Below are 21,341 nucleotides of genomic sequence, written 5' to 3'. Positions count from 1 at the left end.
AGATGGCCAGCAGATGGCGACAAACTCCAACAAAATGTAAAGGTCCCCTCGGGGTGCTGCCCCTGCTCTATCATCATACACATACTGGTTGAACAAGTGAAGAAATAATGAATCATCAGTTACGGCCTTTAATCGACGCGTAGATTGTTTGTTCCGTATGCTTTACTAGCTGACTCTATTTTTCCAAGCGATATTTAGAATAGATAACACTCTAATCGAATTTTTAAGTTGTTACTATTAACGTTGCAGAGCTCGGTGGCCTGATTTTTTGTGGCTTTAACGTTTAGCAAGCTAAGCAAGCTCAGTCAAACTTCTACACTTTTTGTGAAAGATGGCTGACAACGGAGCGCACCCGACTGAAGAGGACCCGGCCGCCGCTTTCCTGGCTCAACAGGAGAATGAGATAGCGGGGATAGAAAACGATGGCGACGCATTTGGGATCCTAGAAGGAGCCGGTGTTCAGCAGCCGCAGACCGACAACTATGGCAAGCTTGTCCCTGAGCTAACGTCAGCTAACGAGCAAACAAAGCTAACTAGAGCTAGCTAATACTAATACAGGAACTTGCATCGGTAACTTGCTTAGTAGTTAGCCAACAAAGGCCCCACCGCCATATGTTAACAACACCGCTGTCTGATATAAGTGGTTAACACTCTTATTGCTTCCTATTTAGATTCAAACTAACAGTACGTTAGCCTTGTAGCTTAGCTAGCTGCGACAACGTAGGTTTTGTTTAACGCTATCCCACATAACATTAGCTATGTGACACTAGCACCTTAAAACTAAGCAAGCGAACAAGTGCTACTGGCCTTCTAACCGACAAAGCAGCCCAGACAATATTAAGCAGGTAACCAAACAGGTGTTGCTGCATTTCTGAAGTCTTATCCGTTTCGAGACCAAAAGTTACACCACGGTAGTAGTAGCAGCGAGCATAAGTCGCTCCAGATAGCAAGGAAGTATAAGCGGATAAACTCCAAGAAGTTCATCTAAACTTATATCTGTATTTTTTTGTTTTGTTTTTTAAAAAAAAAATGCTAGACGGGTTTGAAGAGCCTGCCACGTTGAATGGAGACCTGTTTCAGGTGAGCTTCAGTCTTGTCTGTCTCTTTATATAACCTATGTGTGGTTGAGTTTTATTCCGAACACCGTAATCATGTGATGAAGGAGTGGGTTTGCTGTGGCGTTCACGCATAAATGAACCGAATAGCTGCTTCTAATGGTGTACATGTTTTGCGTACCCCAACAGGAGTCCAATGGCCCAACAGACAGCTACGCAGCCATCGCCCAGGTGGATATTCAAAGGCAAGAACCTGAAAGTTTACGCAAATGGAGGGAGGAGCAGAAGGCACGCCTTGAAGCATTAGGTTGGTAACAATGTTTCCCTGCCGCTGTCAGTGATTGTGTGTAATGCACTTAGTGCTGTGTAGCTCTTATGATTCTTCTTATTTTCCTTACAAGGTCCCTGGTTCATTTCACACGTATTTACTAACACTTCACTGTACTGCTATTTGCCCTTCTGTTAGAGGCTAAACTGGCTTTCAACACACTGGTGATAAAGTTTAAACTAATCAGAAAAGATCTGTGTCACACATAGAAACAGAAGAAATTAAATGTAATACAACTGTGTGACGTTTCTGCTTTCTTGCGTCCTAATAAGACTCTGCATCCAAGGCAGCAGAGGAAGAATGGAGAGTGAAAGCGAAGAAGGAGCTTGAAGACTGGCACGTACACCAAAGTGAGCAGATGGAGAAGAATAAGACCAACAACAGGTTAGGATCTGACCCCCCCCACCCCACCGCTAATGTGCAGAGAAGTAATCGATGATGGTGATGTTGTAATCACTCTACTACCTTTGTTTTGAATTTTATATTGGTAGTTAGAGGTAGTTGTTCTTGGTAAAACAAACATTGTGGTTCAGTTAGCAAACATGCCTCGCTCTAAACTATAAGTTCAGTGGAGGTTCAGTGGAGGTCCTTATAGGTTCTTCCGAGGTGTGGGAAACTGTGCCTTTCTCTACAAGATTACATCCTAGACCTGTGTATGTTTTACAGCTGACTGATAAATTGACACGGTTGTGGTATATGTGTTGAATTTACTGCACCAAGGTGATCACAACAGATTACAACACTATAATACTTAGTACTTCATTTAGCCTGGTTCCCCTCAGTGTCATAAACTGTGCAGTCTCTCTTTTCTTGACCAAGCTAACCAGTTATTCTCTCACACTTCCCAACAGACTCTATCCAAGTCTGGCACGGTACCGCTCTGCATCTGTAGCTCTTTTCTTTTTTTCTTCTATTTTTTTATAAAGGACTGAGAGGCAATACTCTGATGAGATATTAGTCTACAGCTGTGTGTCCAGTTCAAGTGCCCAGAAAGCAAAACAGGAAACTAGCTAGCTGAAAAGAATGCAGACAGCAGAAAGAAAATGCTGCAGTCGCCCCCTCCCCATGCTAGAGCAAAGACCATCCTAGATTGTTTATGACACTAGTGCGAGATGTTTAGTCACTGTTTCCACCTCATTAGAAATGTTTCTCAGTTGCTTACAATAACCCAGACTCTAACACTTTTCTGCTTGTTGACTGACACTGAAACTGTTCTCCTCTCCTTCTTTTTTCCTGCTTTCTTGGCCTTGCTCTGCACGCTAGGATTGCTGATAAGGCTTTCTACAAACAGCCCAACTCTGATGTTATAGGCTTTGTGTACGTTTAGAATTCTTCTGCCTTCTAATATTGTATGATCTGCCCCCTGAATGACCTCTTTTGCCCACGATGCATGACCCAACACTGGAATTGTGTTTTGTTTTGTTTTTTCTTTTTTGTCAAAGGCTTCATTTGGCATTATTTGTGTTCTTTTTGACTGATTTGTGCCCTGGATGTTTTTATATACCAAAAATAAATATTAAATATGTCAACAATGAAGTGTATGTTGGGTATAAAGTATAGACTGTATGAAAGATGGATGTAGCTAGTAGAGCAGGGCGATATGGCCAAAAATATTTATCACGATATATATTTGAAAATTTGCGATAACGATATAACCGACGATATAATTGATGCGAGACAAAATACAACTCCACAAAATTACTAGCGCAAAAAGACAACCTTCCATTTATTTTCACTTAAACAAGAAGCTGGTTTTTATGTACATTAAAGCTTTATAAAAATGTAACAGTGCAAATGCAAATTCCTTGCTGAAAGTTTAACCAAAAGGCATTTCCAGTAGAAATGGGCTGACATATCCTGAGCATAACCATGTATAATTTCCACTGAAGTTGAAAAGAGGTGCTTTGCAACATTAAACTGCAGTGTGCAGTACGTATTTTTCGGACCATAAAGTGCACGGGATTATAAGGCACATTAAGCGAAACAAAGCAGTCAGATAAATCAAACTTTATTAAACTCATTCTTCTTGCTTCCTCCACTTCTGTACCATTGATTCATTAATGTTGAATTCTCTGGCAGCTGCTCTATTCCCATGTTGTTGCAGTATATTAATGACTAACCTCGTATTGTGGATGGATTATCTCAGTTGTTCTCCTGACTGAAGTTTGGTCCGTTTACAGTATCCTGCCATGCGATTGCATTTGTCTCTAACCATCTGGAACCTTCACGTTAACTTTTATAAGTGGAAAAGTGTTAGTGTTCGTCCTCCAGCTTCACTGTTTATGTTATGCTAACATAGCTGTGTCGCTAGCGATCACGTAGCACATCATTATATACCAGCTAGCCCAACTTCAGTAACCCTACAAACGTCACTGCTGTTTAGTTTCCTGTCTTCATTTATGTTGGAAGTGATAGCAGAGCTGTACGTTTGATTTTTTTCAGAAATCTCTCAGTCCGAACATGCAATATCATGCTTAGGTAACTAGCGAAACTAGCGAGCTAACTTCCGCTAGCTTCCTGCTAACGTCTAACTCCGTTAAATGTAATAACTTTAGTTTTCATGGATGCCTGGAAGTTAAACTTCATAGTTACACCTGGTAAAGCAGCAATGCTGATCGTTTTATTAAAGATGAAAGAATTTAGACAGTTTTTAACTCTAAGTGATGCTGCAGTGTTGTTTGACCTGAAGTATACGGAGTTTAGGACCCAGATTACTCCCAGATTTAAGAGCATCTTAGTCCGACAAATATGACAATAACAACGGCCGCTTGCATGTTCTGCAAAAAAATGTGCTTTGTTGTGTATCTGACGAACAAACACCAAACCAGTTCCACATCACTGAAGTTGCACCATTTTTACAAACCAATTCTGGTTCATCTGTTTCACTCAACAATCGGCCATGTGCGTATGAAAACAAAGGCACTGCGCATGCGCGTTTTACTCCCATTCTATCGCGATATTTCATTTTCCTATCATTGCCTAACATTATACCGGTATTACCGTGAACGGTATAATATGGCCCAGCCCTAGTAGCTACCCTTAAGTCCAATTATGCTTTTCCATGATTTGATATTGACAAATTGTTAGCCAATGAGCTGCTTCAATCTGACCCTTAGAATAATCAGGGGTTTTTTTTAGTTTGTTTATTTTTTTTGTTTTTTAAATGGACCAAAATCTTCTGAGCCCATAAAGTCCTCGTGAAAAATTCTACTGATGTCAAAGAGTGAGGCAGCCGAGGATCTTTTTCAGCCACGTCTATTTACTTTCAAGTCCTTTATTAGTCTGGGATGTCGCCCCCTGCTGGCCATTAAAACAAAAGCAGGATTCGGGTTTTAGATCTGGAAGCTACATCTATCTTCTACACCATCTGCGGCATAAAGACATGCATGAGGTATTTTTTGCTTTTACTATCTCGTGAGCACGTGCTCTTGGTGTGATTGAACTTTGTGGTTGGGAACCGTGTTTGGCTCAGGCTGCGTTTGCTTTCGTGAAATCCCTCTGATAACCTCCAGCTCACCGACACCTTTCTGTGCTTCCCTTCACATCCACAGAGCATCTGAGGAGGCTTTCCTGGCAGAGACGGACAGCAACAGCCCCGGGTCTGAATGGGAGAGAGTAGCTCGTCTCTGTGACTTCAATCCAAAAACCAACAAGCAGGCGAAGGATGTTTCCCGAATGCGCTCTGTGCTGATCTCTCTCAAACAGACACCTCTAGTTCGCTAGAGCATGTCGCTGGGGGGAGCTAGAAACATTGCCTTTTAATCTCACTTTGCATCAGAAGGATTTGTATGCCCTTTTGTGTACGAAAAACACCCTGGTATGTTTATAACCTTTAAACACTTCCTGCCTTTAACGATACCTGTTAGAGTCAAATAATATACTTAAACCTGTGAGAGGAGGGATTACTGTTACAACATCCTTTAGTTGGTCAGCTTCATCACTGCTATATTAAGAAAATATTGTTACTGTAAATTCAGTAATTTCCCTTTCTCCTTTAACTTATAAATTGTTACTAGGTCAACTTTATTGCATGACTTCCTGATATTTTGGATGCACATTTTTAGTTGAATTTATAAATTAGCATTACGGTCAAACACTTAGCGATTAAGCACTGTTACAGATTAGATTGTAACCAGTTTTGCCTCATCAACTATAAACCATTAACCGAAGCACATTAATGTTCACTGTATTATATTATATCCCTAATTACTGTTTTTAAGTTAGCATATTTTTCACTATAACATACCCAAGCTCGTGGCCTTTTTTGATCAACCTCTTTCTACAATTTGAGCACTTAGCTGGATGAATTTCTCTTCAATTTGGCAAGATTTCAGCTAAATTAAGAAACATTGAACTACAACCAAAGATTTCATTGAAATTTTCAGAGTTCACACATTTTACGGCTTGTTTCTTATTTTGCTATATTATACCATTTTCTGTTACGCCAACAAATTTTAATTTTTTTTTTTAAAGAAATGATGCACGGGGTCATTTACAACAGCGATGTCTTCACACTGTTTCACATGCTGCCTATTTGGATTTAAGGAATAGTGAAAAAGTGAATGTTAAAAGGGAACTGGAAAATAAAAACAGTGTAGTATGATCACTTCAAACGATTTGTCTTCAATTCTTAGCTGTGATAATTGCTTACTTATGCCCTTGTATTTTGACATACAAGCAACTTTGATAGGTGGTTCAAACAGAGCATCAGAATGGAGAAGAAAGGTGATTTAAGTGACTTTGAATGTGGCATGGTTGTTAGTGCTGGAGTGGCTGCTCTGGGTATTTCAGAAACTGCTGATCTACTGAGATTTCCCCACACAAACAACTCTGAGGTTTACAGAGAATGACCAGAGTAGTTCAAGCTGATTGGAAGGCAACAGTAACCTGAATAACTGTTTGGTACAACCAAGGTATGCAGAAGAGCATCTCTGAATGCAGATCAGAAGACCACATCTGCTCTAGTCTCTGAGGAATGTTTCCAGCACCATATGTGCGACAAATAATTAAGGTAGCTCTAAAGTCAGTGCTAATATTATGACCACGTTTGGGTTATTTACAGATATTTTAAATCTTTTAAGCATAATTTTTTATACATATCATGCTTAACTTGGCTAGCACAATTCTCTGAGAGGTGACTTTATAAAGTGTATAATTTACACTATTACACTACACATAACACCTGAAGGTCTTCTTAGGAGGATTTTATTCTGTTGAGTGTTTTAAGGTGGACTTGGGCCTAACTCAAGTCATTAACAACGAATTTCCACACTGAGTTTGTCAATATAACCTTATAGGTTAGCACACCAGGAAACTCAAACACAAGATATGGTGCTTTATCTTAAATATGACACCAGGTTCAAATGTGACATTTTATTAGAATATAATAATAACAGTATGGGGGATACATTTGAAGCCGAGCTCACCAAATGAGCAAGAAAACAATTTACATTTATCAGCAATTTGCTTCAACACAATTTTAGTAGTGTTAAAGAAGTCCAGCCTGCTTACTGGTAACAAGCCGATTCAACTTTGCTGTTCCACACTGTCAGCAAGAAGCGAAAATAATCATTTTTTGTGAGTGATTCACAGTTTTTAAACAGCAATAAATAATGCTGACATTTACATATGTGTCTGAAGAATGTTAAAGACCCAGTACATTATTCAGTTCATTTAAAGAAGTCCAGAGTCTGCTGCGATTTCACACACTGAATGGACAATGGCAGAGATGTGGGATCGATCCATTTCACTGCTTGGGTTTCAGAGCCGTGGCAAAAACACCAACAATAATGGCAACTACAGTGAAGCCTTGAGCAAAGATGCGTCCCCTCATCAAGAGCTGGGACTGTCTGGTTTTCCCTTGATGGAAGGCACGGAGACCATAAATCAGCGCTCCCGCTGTTCCCAAACAACCTGGAAAATAAAGAAATTATAGCTTATAAACCCAGTTTATTAGGACAGTTAACTGGATCCACAGACAAGGAAAAACTCATGGCTGAATAGTGTAACTAATATCAAGTAGAACGGGGTGATGGAGATATAAAAGCTGCACTTTCCTTTGGCACAGACACTTTTTAGTTATCAGGGTGGCTGCAGTCAACGGTAAAATAAAAGGAGACTGTTCATTTCTAATGACAGCATTATTGCTACAGATGTCAACAACAGATGACCTCAGCGTAAACAGCTTCTAAATTAGAATCTTAAACGCTTCAGGGAACACAAAACAAGAATCAGCAATAATATCATAGGCATCAACGGACTATATGTATGATTTTGGGAGTAACAATGAAAGAAAACAGCACAGGCTATTTTAATAAAGCACTCGTGAAGCAACAGTAAGTAGTATATCAGATACAGAATTGCGTAAATAACTGTTGACAGATGAACAAGAATGTGAGATACAGTCCAATTATATCCCAAACATGTTTGTCCGGTTTTACATTATCCACTTAAAACGGCTTTTAATACGCTTTGATGTATTGAAGGTTTTATTGTGCAGACCACGAGTTACAAAATATATGAAGAATGACCACAATGACCTCCGGGGGTTGAGAGGACGCTGCCGCACAGCTGGAGGAGCAGCTCCGGGAATATTTCCGGTACCGAAAGCAGATCGTTGGGAAATATGTCATCGGTTACGTCGATCTAGCCACACACCTCTGCTGTGTTATCAGCTGATGTCGTGCCCACCACTCACCCAAGCCTTTATGTTTTATATTTAAGCGCTAACATAGTTGTGTGAAGTAGAGGACATAACAGACCGCAGTTGTGACTTTACGGTGCAGCGCTTTTCTCCGCTTGTGTAACTCACCTATCGGGACGAATGGGTTCTCCTTGGTTTTCCTCGCAAACTTTTCCTTGAAAGTCTCATCTTTGACTTTAGGCAAAGGGTTGAAGCCTTCGATGTTTGGAGCCTGGGATAAATCAAACGGCACAGCTCTCTGCGGAGCTGCTCCGGGTGTTTGCTCTGCAACTCCGGGTGTTGCTGCTGCCGCCATGCTTACCTTGGGTATGACAACCAGGAAATCCCAAGAACTACATTTCCGGTTAAAATTTTCCACGGCGTCACAATAAAGGTCCAAATATTTTAAATAAAAAAAAAAAAAAAAAGTCTACCTTGATTAGAGAGGAATGCCTTGGACAAATTCATCAATCTTTCACTTCAGAAATATAAAACAGAAATATAAATTAGACTAAACACTGACCACGGCCTCTTAGTGCAGATATTCAAGTATTTTAGTATACAAGTATTTAAAAGCATACCCAGCTGCAGCAATATTATGATCCAATATCTGATTGTGCGCAGTAAGTGCTTTTTCTTTAGATATAATTGCGCTTTTTCTTTTTACTTTAGAGTACACTTTATTGCAGCTTCTCAATGCACAACTTTCAACTCAAAGCTAAACTCTCCCCCCACCTATTTGCAGGTGTGTTAAATGTGCAGTTTTTTTAAACTTTAACAGAAATTAAAAAGTCAGATTTGTTTTAGAATAAAGTTCAGCGGATGTTAAATTCAATTTAGGTCATTTACTGTCCAGTGATGTAACTGGATACTTACCACAAACAATCAAGATTGAGGTTCTATATACACAGCAGGATGGTTCCATTTTGATAATTAAAATGTCATGACTTGTAATTACTTGAAATTGAATCCCATATTTAAAAAAAAAAAAAAAAAAGTGGCCTAATAAATATTTGTAGCAACTGCTGGACGTTCTAATTTTCCTGAATGTGAGGTTTCACTTTCCAGTGGCACATTCCTTATGTGCTGTACAATGCATCAATGAAACAGCTACACATTAAATCTAAACGAATCTTCAGGTGCCACATTTTATTTTAAATCACAAATTGTTTGCTATAGGGAGGAAAGCTACACGGTATATTGGGATTTTCACATAGCTCTCAATTTTTCACAAAATAAACCCCACTCTTACCACTGAGTGGCAGTATTGTACAACCTTCACTGATTCTCAAACATGAAATCACTTTTCCCCCTCAGTGAAGCACTTAGAATGAAATACTTTAATGTCTGCCTAAGAAATCATGCAGTCAGGAAGCTTGAGCCCAAAGAGGAATAAAAAAAATCAAAATCTAGTGGATAAAAAAACAAAAAAAAAAACAAAACTTAACTGAAGACTCAGGAGTCATATGCATCAACAAAGATAAACAAAAAAGCTTCAGCACAAATATTTTTCAATCTTTTTATTGAATATTAAGGTAAATATTTCACATTAATACAGGCTACATAAAGTAGAGCCACTATACGACATGAAATTTACTCTCATTTTAACCCTTTTTAGTATGTAAACAATTATACATGTATTTACCACTCTAAAAGGTTCTGATTTCGCTCTTCAGGTAATCATCATCTAGTTCTGGGCCAAGTTTAAATAGCTACTTCATGTTGAGCCCCCCCCACCCCACCCCGCAGCCCAAGAACGGTGTACGCGGGTTTAAAGTCAAAAATCGCTAAACTACGCAGAGAATGGATCCTGTTGAACAGGTGATCGCGCGCGTGTGTGTTTGCATCATTGGGACACTGATAACAGCTCTGGCCCAATTTCCTCTTTCCTCGTTAGATAGGCACATCAAAGAATGGTGTCAAAGAGAACTTCCAATTCTTCAACCTTTACTCTGCATTTCAGGTCTCTACTAAAGTTTAAAAGTTTACGCGTTAATTTTTTCGTCGTCTTATTCGGTCGTGTCGGTCAGTTGGTATTACATGTTTGCACTGTGGGTCATGCTGTGTGTGTTTGATTGCTGTAGGATGCCGTCTAATTGACATGGTTCAGGTGCACATTGCCCACATGAGGTGCCCAGGTACCGGTCCACACCTGAAGGAGAGAGGAGAAAGGTCAGGGGGGTTATTAGTCAAATGCTGCTCCTTATAAAACGGCATAAATCTGCACAAGTGTCGCAAGTCTGATTTTAATAAAGGCCAACTTTACCTGCTGTTGTGGGTCAGAGTTATCTGCATTGTTTGGGACCACTTTAATGATGGGGCTCCATGCAGGGTCACCAGCGTGACCAGCGTGCAAACCATTGTACATCGGCCCCCCTGGGCCTTCTGCCATGGTAGGATGAGGGGGCAGCATGGTTCCTCCATACATAGACATTGGCATCCCCTGGACAAAATGGACACAGATAGCCGTTAAAACACAAGTACACAGACAAATGGGCATTGAAAGTCCGTCAGAGCTGTTACTCTGAGTTACCTTTGGGAAATCCATGTAACTGTTGGGCAAATGCTGCGGCTGGTGGTAGTTGTTAGCAGGGTTTGCGATGCCCGTGTCGTCCTGCTCCATGGGCTGGTGCTGAGAGAAGGCCGATTGCTCCGCGTGCATCTGCGGGTGCATCATGTGGCTGTTCATCAAGGGCTGGGACCAACCAGACATGGCCTCTGTACCAAAACAACACAAGGCGGTTTTATCGCTGGACGCCAAAGTTACTGAGAACCCATTTCTGTATATGGCTGTGTTCAACTCTCACACGGGCCCAATTTGCTCTTACCTGAACCACTGCCAACCCCGAATGACCAAATGCCTCCCTGTCCAACTGATGCCGTGTAGCTGGTTGTGAGCAGAGGTGGGTTTACAGACCCCGTCTGTCTGATCCTGGCCAACCGCTCTGTGCCGATGGGTGGGGGAACCTTCCGGTCCTGTTGCGAGGAGCTGCCTGGCTTAGGCTGAGGAGGTGAAGCAACCGCTGAGGTGGAAAGGGCAGAGGAGGACACCGTGGAGGGAGGTGGGACAGGAGATTCACCTGGTGGGAAAAGACAAAGCCTAGGTTAGAGCACTTCCAAATAATTTTTAAGAGACTGATTTGTTTTTGTTTTTAAACAAGCATGGAAAAATGCTATTAAACTCTCTAATATTAAATTAATGTTAAAGGGATTATAAAAGGGGTCAGGGGTACATTTAAGGCCTAAAATGTAAAAGAATTAAAGAGAAGCGGTCTGTGAGCCTGGTACCTGATGTGGATGCACTCCATGGGTGGGGGGAAAAGTGCTGTCTGCTGAATGAGGGTGTGCCAGCTGTATGACCAGGTAGAAAAACAGCACTGCCAGAGATCCCGGTGGCAAAGTTAGGCAACGCTAAGGACACAGACAATAGAAGGAGACTGTCAGCTTTACAGTACTAAATATAAATAAGACCTTACATGTCAACATAGATTCACCACATCCGGTTGCATGTGTACTGTAATCACCACCTTCTTTATTTCTCCTGAAATTATTCTGATAATTATTTTGATTATTAAACCCAAAGAACTGGAATTAAACAAAAATGCAGCCATACCGATGGGGCTGTTGACCATCCTCTGGGTGGTGGAACGGTAGCCAGGGGCTTTTGAGCTGTCTGGAGGAGGTGGGGGCATCATATTCTCCATCTGGCCCATGCTCATGTACGCTTGCTGAGCCGAGAAAGACTGCTCTGGGGGTGATCGAGTAGGCAAATGGCATGCACCCCACACTGGATTGTTTCCCACCTGCTAAGGCAAGCACAACTGATTACTATCACAATCCAGCTGAATGGTGCCCTTACCAAAGTAAATGCACGGTCAAGTAAAGTTGTAGTTGTGAAGATTTATTTACGCCTACCTGGTTGCTGTTATCAAAGATGCTGCTGAAACTGAAGAGACCTGTATGACCGAGGTTGGCGTGCATCTGCTGAGGCTTGCCTGCACTGGCGACATGCTGCATTTGAGAACCGTTCATCATTCCAAGATTACCAGAGACCTGAAGGGAGCCTGGGATCTGGGCTTGAGCTTGGGTCTGAGCTTGTGGAGGCAAACTTGTTGGCTGGGAAGTTGGGTTTTGGGTTTGTTTTGGGACTTCTTGGTGAGTGCTGAAGGGTACAAATACAGACTGTTGTTGCTGCTGTGTTTGCTGCTGCTGCTGCTCAGAAAGGGAATAATAAGGCCCTGGTGGCTGCATACGATGGGAGACTCTGGGCGCAGGTGCTGAGAAGTGGGGTACTGTGTTGTTGGGGTGCACGACGTTGTGCGAGAAAACAGCAGCAGGTGCTGTGGGTAGGTGAGAACTGGGCTGTGGGTTGAGGTGAGGCTGTGGAACATCTGTGGATGGTACAGAGGAGGGAGGGGGAGGTAACTGCTGGCGGGGTTCTGGCTTTGGAGCTAAGGACATGGCAGGGGCCGCGAAACTCACAGAGTTGCCGCTCTCGCTGACAGCAGCGGGCTGGCTCTCTACGGGCAGAGACGACTTGTCTTTTCCAGCAGGGGGAGCAGCACTGGGCTCTGTTTTAACTGGCTGGATGGGGGGCTGTGAAATGGGTCCCACTGGCTGCTGAGGAGCATTTGCCGTAGTTGTAGTGGAACTGTGATGTGCGGGAGAGCCGGTGCCTCGTACTGTACTACTGCCACTGGAAGGCAACGAAACAGAAACGGGTGTGACACCGGCAGGCTTGGGGTCTGGGGCAAAGAGCTGTTTTCTGACAGAGGAAGGCGTAGCGACACTCTGTTGGGGATTATATGGAGTAGGGTTAGGCGTAAGAGGTGTAGCTATAGCAGCGGATGTGTTGGGAGCACTGGTGGTGGCGGTATTGGTGGTCGTGACTGGGACTCCTGAGCTTGCGGTGCTGCTGTGTTCACTGTGATTCGAGTTGGGTCTGGCCTGTGGTCCTGTGTTACTGGATCCTCCGCTGTGTTTGGGGGAGCTGTTAGCACTGCCGGGACTCACAGGGCGCACGGGGAAAGGTCCCCAGGTGCTAGCAGCAGGAGAGAAGGTGCCACCAAACTGCGCCATGGGTAGACGAGGGTGCCTGATCTGGTGCATGGTCTGAGCAGCCAGGAGCGCCAGCTGAGGGTGGGTGTATGCCAGGGACAGGGACACTGGGAAAGGCTGCCTGACGTTTGACGACAGCCCTTTCCCGATCTTTCCCCCAGCCTGAGAAGAGGATGAAGACGAGGATGAGGGAGGCTGGAACGAGACGCCTGTTGACGTGGGCAATGAGCTTAGAGCCTTTGGCCCAGTGGTTGAACCACTGGTGGCCCCCATGGTACTGGGGAAGGAAGCTGAGGTCGTTTTCGAGCCCGGTGCTCTGATGTGAATCCGGGGAATCAGATCCTCAAGCTCTTTGGCCGGGTCCTGGATCAGAGCATTGATCAGCTGGACTGCATGCCTTGTAGACTCCGTGCCTCCTCTGAAACCAAACACCAGAATATGCTTATTCAAAAATATGTCCTTAAAAAAAATCTGGCAAAAAAAAAGGGTTTTAAAAATATGTCATTTATTATTTTGCCAAATAACTGCCCACCAACTGTAGCTCTAGGTTCTGCACCTCATACAAAACACCAAACCCAGAAAAGCTCAATACACAACATTAAGCTGCAAAACTACACCAAAGAGGAAGTAAAGTTTCTAGATGTGATTATTTTCCCTCTACACACTGAATATAGTATAGCTCGCCGCAATTTCGTAAGTCATTTTAATCACTCATTTTCATTTCAGCCTTAAGCATCCATGATGTGAATAAAGAGCAGTAAACCTATTAAAGAGGCTGACCCATACTTTCAAAATAGCATGGATGTTCATATGTAGCAATAGAGGCAAAGCTGTTTTGCAGGCTATGTAGAGGTATACAGGCAAGCTTTGCATACGTTCAATCCCAAAATATGCTTCTTGCCTTTATTCTGAAAAAACGCAATGTCTTGCAAAGACTCCTTATATGATATCTCACTCTTCCACCTCCGCTTTGTGAACTGGGAGTATCTTGAGGAAAATACTAGCAAAAGAAAATCTGCATATTTCGCACATTAAATGTCAGATCTGTATTTTGTCATGCCCCCCCCCCAAAAAAAAATAAAAAAATAAAAAAATAAAAAGGCTTCATATACCAGTCCATCTGATATAATTTAGCTGTAATGGCTTTGTAGTCCAGCAGAGGGTGCTGCTTTTACCTTATAGTGATCATCCTCTCTCCATTCTTGTCCTTCTGCTTGTCCACGTCAATGTGAGCTCCTGTCACATCTTGGATGGCTGTTATGTTGCAGCCTCCTCGACCCATGATCCGAGACACAACGGACGCTGGTACAGAAAGCTTCTTTGATCTTCAAAAGAACACGTGAAATGATGATATTAATGTTTGTACTATAGCTGTCTCTTAATTCAATCAAAAAACATGCAATCATTGGCTTTGTGTGCAAGCAATGCCTTGCCTTAAGATGTATACATAATAATATAATAAAAGTAAAATTTGACAATGGGGAGAACAAAAAAGTAAGTATTGCTATTGATAATTTGCACACGTCGAGTCAAACTCATAAACTGACCTTCTGACGACTTCCTTCCAACCTTCTTCTCTTTTCTGGCCTCTCTTTGGACTCGTGAGGCTGAGCTTACTGTTGGGTGAGGTGACAGGAAGAGCCATGGTCTTGAACGGGGAGGGCAGGGAGTTGGTGGTGGAGTCGCTTGCATCTGCAGCTCTGGAACCAGACAGACTGTTTGCTTACAGACATGATAGGACGCAACAAAGTAGTAGTTGTTATGTCTAAAGATCCAAAGTTACACACAAAAGTACATGTCAAACAACAAACGTGCCCGCTCGATCAGAGACTCACTTTTGCGTTGGTTTTGAGATGGAGACTGTGACTTTGTTTTCCACTTTGCCGTCACTCTGCGTCTGGGAACTGTGTCTCTTCTCTGGGCCGGACAGGAGGGCCTGGACTGCTCCTGAGGAGGGGGCAGAGGAAGAAGAGGACGACGAGGAAGAGGAGGAGGAGGTGCCGGAGGAGGTGAGGTCAGGGAGGTAGTTGAGCTCCTGACTCTTGCTCCCACTGCTGCTGCTCTCACTGGCACAGTCGGTGCTATCCAAGGGGTCAGAATCACTGTTGCCGCCTGCCACTCCCCCACCCCCACCCCGTGGCTCGCCGTGGATCTTGTTCTTGTCAGCTTTGTGCTGTGCTAGTGCAACCTGTTAAGAAATGCATACATTTGGTCATTTCCCCCTCTTCAATCTTTAGGATAAGCTGGAGATGAAAACAGGGCAGATTAAAAAGAGTAGTGCTCACCTGCGGATCTTGCAATATGATGGGTTCATTGGGCACCGAATCCTTGGTCTTGTTCTTTTTGTTCTTCCGATTGGTGCTTGGGGTAGTGGCCACACTCGCTCGCTTCTTACTAAAAGCTGTAGTGAAAGTGGTGGAGGTGGCAGATATACCAATGGTGGTGGTGGTAGTTGCACTCGGAGGTTCAATTGGAACCTCTGCTTCTGAGGAAGGCGAAGGGTAAAATTCAGGCATTAGGAAGAATCGGGCCACAAGATTCTAGTTAAAATGTATCCAAGTCATGAAAATACTTTTGAGTTAAAAGTTTCAATGAAACAATACCTTCAGCGGAATCCTCCTTCTGCTCCTGCATCTCAAATGTCTCCTCCTTGGTTTTCTGCCCCTCCTCTTCCTCCTGTTTCCTCTTCTGCTCCTCCTTCTTCTTCTTGCGTTTCTCCTTCCTCTTCTCACGCTTGGCAGCCAGAGCCTGCTTCTTGCTCTCCTCTCGAGACTGCAAGAGTCATAAAATCTCTTTTTATCTATGCCTTTTATTCAAAATGCTTTTACCTCCTAAAACACTATCACATGTGACTGAAATTACCTTCTCCAAGTCTAACTCCTTGAGGAGAATGGTAGCGTTCTTGTTGGCCTCGGCAGCCTGCTGGTCTTTAGCTTTGACAATGGTCTCCATGCACTGGTGACACTTCTTCAGCAGCTCCTGCAGGGTCACATTTGGAGTTTTAGCTCTGCATATTCCTCTAAAGGTTCTGTAGGTGACTACTGACTGAAATGCAAACAATACCTACCTTGTCAGCAATGGTGGCGATATATCTCATGCACTCAATATCTGACGGGAACTGGTTGACCTCCTTCACAAGATACTGCACCACCTTCACGTGACCCTGAAATTTTAAGTAAAGAATTAGTAACTGCAGTCGTCCTAAAGTGGAGCAGAACAAAGCAACGTTCTTAGGTCTTCTTCAACTGCGCACCTTACGAAAAGCAGCCATGAGCGGGGTGATCTTTCGGTTGTCAGCAGCATCTACATCAGCACTGGCGTGCACCAGGAGCTGGACCACGTCAAAATGACCACCATTCGCTGCCAGCCAGAGGGGAGTGTTCCCTTTCTTGTTTCGTACGTCAATATGCGCACCTCTGAAATAAGACAGAATTGTTGCCTTCATCAGTTAATGAAAGCCACCTTGCTAATGAGGTTAGAAGACAGAACACAATTTATGGCAAGCATCTGGTTTTTAAAAGCAAAAACAAGAAAGAAAAAAAAACAAAACAGAAAGAGCGTGGCTTAAAACATCTGCTTCACTAAGAAATAAACTTGCATTCAACCCAATTCCCTTAAATGATGAATCACAGTGAGATTTAACTCAAAACAGTCCTCACCTGTTGATGAGCAGCTCACAGAACTTGTAGTGGCCCTTGTCGGCAGCAATGGTGAGAGCAGTATCTCTGGATGAAGGAACAGGGGGAGCGTTGACATCGGCGCCTTTGTCCAGCAGCACTCGGCCCACCTCTGCATAACCTCCTGATGCTGCCTCCATCAGCGGGGTAAGACCAGTCTGTTTAAACCGATCAGTTATTAAGAAGGCCAAGAGGGTAACCCGAAAGGATAAAAATAGTGTTTGTATCGTCCAATAATTCATACATGACACGGAGTCAGTGGGAGAAGTTAGGGGGCTTAAGGTTGTATAATAAACAGGTTGTGTAGTCAGCACACACCATTATGTCAAGCTCTGTAAAAGGATGGATATAAGTATAATAAGTAAATCCTAGCTCAACCATGGTGAAGATAATTGGTGGGTCAACCAGTCCCAAAAAATTACTTCCCACCTTCTTTTGTAATTATTTTTTACTATTTTACAAACATCATAGGATAAGGAAAAGAAGAATTTAAGGATTTAACAAAAGAAACGTGTACTGGTGCCGGGACTGAGTCTGCTATGATGAAACTCAGGTCCTGAAATGGGACCAAAAACTCATCCCAAATAGTTTAATCAGTCTATTCTTATTGGATTGTTTAATCCATTTTACATACAAAGAAAAATGTCACTTCATTGCTCAGATTTTAAACAAACAGGAACATAAATGGTGAAATGCTTGTGATGGTTGATTTTTGTTCCATCTACTCCTAGTTCCTCAACTCTGCCTTTAGATAATCTGTAATTGAAGTAAAATATATATAGATGATTTCTTTTGTTGTCTCATTTCCATTCTTAAACCATGTTCATTTTGCTAAAGAAGGCAATGAAGGAAGCACTAAATAACTTCTCTTATTATTAAGCTAATTCAACCAGCTCTTATTAAGGTGTCCCTGCAGATACTTCACAGTGCACTCGACTCAGAAACCTCCCTGAGATATTTGACTTTCTGAATGTGGCAGCAGAGTCCTGCTATATGTGATCACGAGTCTTCACCTTAGCACGATGCTCTACGTTGGCCTTGCGATCTAGCAGCAGACTGACGACCTCAGCCCGCCCCTGAAAGCAGGCTAGGGTCAGAGCTGTGTTTCTGTTGGTCTCAATCTGGGCATTGATGTCTGAACCCATATCCAGCAACAGCTTCACTGCTGGCACATGACCGTTCATAGCTGCCAGCATCAAAGGAGAGATTCCCAGCTTACTGCCAGTCCTGAAAAGAGTGAAATAGAGTCTTTAGAAAAGAAGCGTAAAACAGAGAAAATGCTACATGTATGGTATCAGTTGTTGCTCACCTGGAGTTAATCTCGGCACCAGCATTGAGGAGTATTTTGATGATGTTGACATAACCCCCAGATGCAGCCAGGCTGAGAGGCGTGTAGTCTGAGACATTGCGGTGTTCCTTATTGGCTCCCCGCAGCAGCAGCAACTCAACAACCTTACCAACATGGATGATAATGGTGTTAGCGGCAGGAGTATAGGAATGTCATGACTGTGAGAGTAAACTGAAACAGTTTTATACCTCCTGGCGTCCCCCAGAGCAGGCCAGGGAGAGGGGTGTGTCTTTGGTTCTCTCTGATTGAGCCTCAATATCACCCCCTTTGTCCAGGAGTACCTCAACCACGCCTACATGGCCAGCAGTGGCGGCCAGGATCAGCGGCGTAAAGCCTGTAGAGAACAGAAATAATGAGTCCTTTGTTAAATGAAACTATTTTGAATTAAAATTAAACTCTAACCCTCCAGACTGCCATACTATCAGAAGACTAATCATCTTTCTAAGATACCTTTTTTATCCCGGTGCTCAATGTTGGCTCCCCGTGAAATCAGGACAGACACAAGCTCCTCGTGTCCTCCTGCACACGCCAGCGTCAGGGCCGTATCATGATTACTCTCCGTCTGTGAAGAAAACACTCTCTCTTAACAGGGCATATTACTTTTTACATAAATGTATTAACTTGGATTATCACAATATGTATACTGTCGTGTCAAACTGGCTTACATGTGCGTCTATGTCAACAGAGGGGTAAAGGGGTAGGACTGAAGGGGGAGAGGCGATGTTTGCGGGCGTCTGTGTGGGCGGCTGGGAAAGGGGTGTGGGTGAAGATGTAGTGTTCAGCATGGGCACGCGGCTGCTCACAGCTGCAAGAAAGAAACAAAAACAAATGTAAGCACCACCTCCAAAAAAAAGGAAAAACAAAACTTTGTAGAGCACAGTCTCGCATCTCACACCCAACAGTTAAACTTCTGAGTACTTGCCTGCCATGATGTCGTCCAGTGTGTCTGTGAGCGTCTGTGCAGGTGTAGCTACCAAGAGCCCATCTGGAGCCTGTTGAGGTATCATTCCTGGGCTTAACCCAGCCAGCTGCTGACCCTGCTGCTGCCCCAACATCTGCTGCCCTACTAGTACCCTCTGCAGCTCTGGACTGGTACTTCCTGGGTAGTCTGCAGGGTTGTAGTCTGGCAGAGGTTGGATAGGAACGAAGGCTGCCTGAAGAGGGGGAGGAGGCGGCTGGGGCTGGGTCTGTGGCGAAGGGGGAAGAGGCGGCTGCTGTCGTGACTGCGACCCATCCCTGTGACCCATGATTGTGTCCACCTGAGGAAGCTTGGGGTAATCATCCTCTTCTCCATCTGGTTCTTCCTCTGAGCCCTCTTCATCATCATCTTCCTCTTCCTGAAAGAATACAGAGAGCATATTAAGTCTCTCGGATCTGTTAGGACAGTGCTAGGGAACAAACATTATTCAAACAAAGAAAACAAATACAAAAAAAATTCACCTCTTCGACGTCATCCTCCGGCTCTTCCTGTTCCCCATCTTTGCTTGTCTCCTCGTCCTTGTCAGAGCCACTGTGTACTTGTGCACCCGGTGTGGTGAGAAGAGGCACTGGAACAGACGATGCACATCCAGGCCCCGGGCCCGGACCCTGGCTCTGTCCAGCCTCCTGCTGCTCTAAGCCCTTTGCCTCCATGTACTCTTTGGTGAACTGTTGCTGTGTTTTCAGCTGCAGCTGACGCTCCACCTTCTGCAGCTCCTTCAAGATTTTCTTTTTCTTCTGAACCTAAGGAAGAGTCACATCCTTGTTTGACTAACTTGTGATATGTTGCTATGCATACGGGGGGGGAGCACTGAAGGGTCAATTAGCTTACAAGTTAAAGGCTACCTAACTTAAGATCAAAATGAGACCAGATCTTAAGTGGATGATGGATTATACCTGCTCCTCTCGGCTCTTCTTCAGCTCCTCAATCTTGTCTTTGGTGAGCGGCTCCCCCTGAATGAGTTCTAGCGACTCTAGCTGGGCTTTCTCAATAGCGCTAATTCTCTGGCCCAGTTCATTCAGCTTTCCCTCCGTCTCCTCCACAATGCACTCTAGGGGCTGGCACAAGTGGAAGGGTGGCAGAGGCTCTGCTTCAGGTCCCCGGCCAACAGAGCTGGGGACACCGGGCTGAAGGGCTGCTTGTCTCTGTTTGGACACGCCTGAATTTGAACAAAACACATCAAAGATGTTGAGATTTAAAAATGGCAAAATAAATATATCTACAGCTCAGTGAAGTGTGCACTTTGTAAGTAGAACCTTTTAAGTATACCGAGCGGGTACCTAGGACAGTTTACCTTTACTAGAGACGGGAGGGGGCGTAGCGATGTTTGATGGGGTTCTGTCTGGCTCCTGAGGGGGCACTACCATGGCGAGAGCTTGGAATGGGACACGAGGAACCTGTTATGACAGAGGATATGTTGTGTTAAAGCAATGGAAAAAAGAAAGAAAACAGCCATGCTTGCAAAAATGTTAGTTAAAAAAGAAAATAAAATTAAGAGGGGGGGGGGGGTTATCATGTTGCTGCATATACCTGAGAGGCATCTTGCGATGGGGGAGTGAGTTGGGAGAGGTCCGGGGCTGGGACAGACAGGATGTTGTTGGGGTAATCCAACAGGTAGGAAACCACATTGGTGTGGCCACCCTTAGCAGCTTCTATCAACATGGTTGAGCCATCCTACAAAGAAAAAACATGGCATGTTTTTCTCTATCAGCATTATCATTAAACACATGCAAATGAGCATAATCGTTATTAAAGCAGCTGGTGTTAATCCAGACTGGGTGCATTACTTTGAGTCTGTGAGTAGGATCCGCCCCATGCGCCAGCAGCAGCTCCACCACAGCCAAATGTCCTCCAGCACAGGCCAGAGAAACCACCGTGTGATCATTATTGGCAGTGGCTCTGTTCACATTAGCACCTAACACAGACAAAGACAAATGTATATATTATAAGAGTAATGATAATGCATATCTACAGCCAGATATTCAATAATGGGGTTCATCATTAACCTGGACACAATAACAATTGCTGGTCTTCCACTTTAAGCGTAATGGTGGAAAAAACAATTTTCAGGTGAAATTTTAAACTTCTCATACCTTCATGCAATGAAATAAACTATGATTAATTGAAGTGAATAAATTAAGTGACAGATGTGCAGAAAAAAAACAAACAAAACAAAACCCTCCCATATAAACGATCTACTTCCCCTTTCAAGAG

At 43.5% G+C, this 21,341-nt stretch overlaps 3 protein-coding genes across 12 annotated transcripts in view; 1 reads left to right on the top strand and 2 right to left on the bottom strand.

Annotated features, from left to right (window-relative positions):
- Positions 1-88: 88 nt before the first annotated feature.
- Positions 89-5,986, top strand: cltb (clathrin, light chain B). Its single transcript, XM_080901810.1, has 5 exons — positions 89-485; positions 1,037-1,080; positions 1,245-1,362; positions 1,656-1,767; positions 4,935-5,986. Exons 1-5 carry the CDS (start codon positions 332-334, stop codon positions 5,104-5,106), a joined length of 600 nt encoding a protein of 199 aa, XP_080757936.1. The 5' UTR covers positions 89-331; the 3' UTR covers positions 5,107-5,986.
- A 755-nt stretch (positions 5,987-6,741) lies between these two features.
- On the bottom strand, positions 6,742-8,407 carry higd2a (HIG1 hypoxia inducible domain family, member 2A). Its single transcript, XM_080901811.1, has 2 exons — positions 8,195-8,407; positions 6,742-7,296 (listed from the first exon to the last, which is right to left on the bottom strand). Exons 1-2 carry the CDS (start codon positions 8,379-8,381, stop codon positions 7,130-7,132), a joined length of 354 nt encoding a protein of 117 aa, XP_080757937.1. The 5' UTR covers positions 8,382-8,407; the 3' UTR covers positions 6,742-7,129.
- A 1,163-nt stretch (positions 8,408-9,570) lies between these two features.
- Positions 9,571-21,341, bottom strand: part of ankhd1 (ankyrin repeat and KH domain containing 1) — a 33,644-nt gene continuing 21,873 nt past the window's right edge. For 7 of the 10 annotated variants that reach the window (XM_080901636.1, XM_080901644.1, XM_080901645.1 and 4 more), the window contains exons 13-39: positions 20,915-21,042; positions 20,658-20,801; positions 20,422-20,524; positions 20,024-20,286; positions 19,589-19,870; positions 19,071-19,485; positions 18,814-18,953; positions 18,599-18,710; positions 18,337-18,482; positions 18,110-18,252; positions 17,814-18,027; positions 16,783-16,958; positions 16,377-16,539; positions 16,191-16,286; positions 15,986-16,102; positions 15,727-15,895; positions 15,409-15,608; positions 14,959-15,311; positions 14,671-14,823; positions 14,299-14,448; positions 11,981-13,541; positions 11,679-11,871; positions 11,354-11,476; positions 10,894-11,145; positions 10,599-10,783; positions 10,332-10,508; positions 9,571-10,217 (exon numbers count right to left, since the gene is read on the bottom strand). In XM_080901636.1, the coding sequence (XP_080757762.1) occupies positions 10,158-10,217; positions 10,332-10,508; positions 10,599-10,783; positions 10,894-11,145; positions 11,354-11,476; positions 11,679-11,871; positions 11,981-13,541; positions 14,299-14,448; positions 14,671-14,823; positions 14,959-15,311; positions 15,409-15,608; positions 15,727-15,895; positions 15,986-16,102; positions 16,191-16,286; positions 16,377-16,539; positions 16,783-16,958; positions 17,814-18,027; positions 18,110-18,252; positions 18,337-18,482; positions 18,599-18,710; positions 18,814-18,953; positions 19,071-19,485; positions 19,589-19,870; positions 20,024-20,286; positions 20,422-20,524; positions 20,658-20,801; positions 20,915-21,042 (6,218 nt within the window). In that variant the 3' untranslated portion in view covers positions 9,571-10,157. The remainder of the gene's footprint in view (positions 10,218-10,331; positions 10,509-10,598; positions 10,784-10,893; positions 11,146-11,353; positions 11,477-11,678; positions 11,872-11,980; positions 13,542-14,298; positions 14,449-14,670; positions 14,824-14,958; positions 15,312-15,408; positions 15,609-15,726; positions 15,896-15,985; positions 16,103-16,190; positions 16,287-16,376; positions 16,540-16,782; positions 16,959-17,813; positions 18,028-18,109; positions 18,253-18,336; positions 18,483-18,598; positions 18,711-18,813; positions 18,954-19,070; positions 19,486-19,588; positions 19,871-20,023; positions 20,287-20,421; positions 20,525-20,657; positions 20,802-20,914; positions 21,043-21,341) is intronic. The other 3 variants (XM_080901638.1, XM_080901640.1, XM_080901643.1) reach the window with 1 other exon arrangement.

The sequence above is a fragment of the Rhamphochromis sp. 'chilingali' genome (assembly GCF_963969265.1).
Source record: "Rhamphochromis sp. 'chilingali' genome assembly, chromosome: 13".
Classification (NCBI taxonomy): Eukaryota; Metazoa; Chordata; class Actinopteri; order Cichliformes; family Cichlidae; genus Rhamphochromis; species Rhamphochromis sp. 'chilingali'.
This window is presented reverse-complemented; position numbering and strand designations above follow the sequence as displayed.

Coding starts and splice junctions, on each gene's coding strand:
- cltb (XM_080901810.1), top strand. CDS start 332: ATGGCTGACAACGGAGCGCACCCGACTGAAGAGGACCCGGCCGCCGCT. Junction 1,363..1,655: donor GGCACGCCTTGAAGCATTAG/GTTGGTAACAAT, acceptor CGTCCTAATAAG/ACTCTGCATCCAAGGCAGCA. Junction 1,768..4,934: donor AAGAATAAGACCAACAACAG/GTTAGGATCTGA, acceptor TCACATCCACAG/AGCATCTGAGGAGGCTTTCC.
- higd2a (XM_080901811.1), bottom strand. CDS start 8,381: ATGGCGGCAGCAGCAACACCCGGAGTTGCAGAGCAAACACCCGGAGCA. Junction 7,297..8,194: donor GAACCCATTCGTCCCGATAG/GTGAGTTACACA, acceptor TTTATTTTCCAG/GTTGTTTGGGAACAGCGGGA.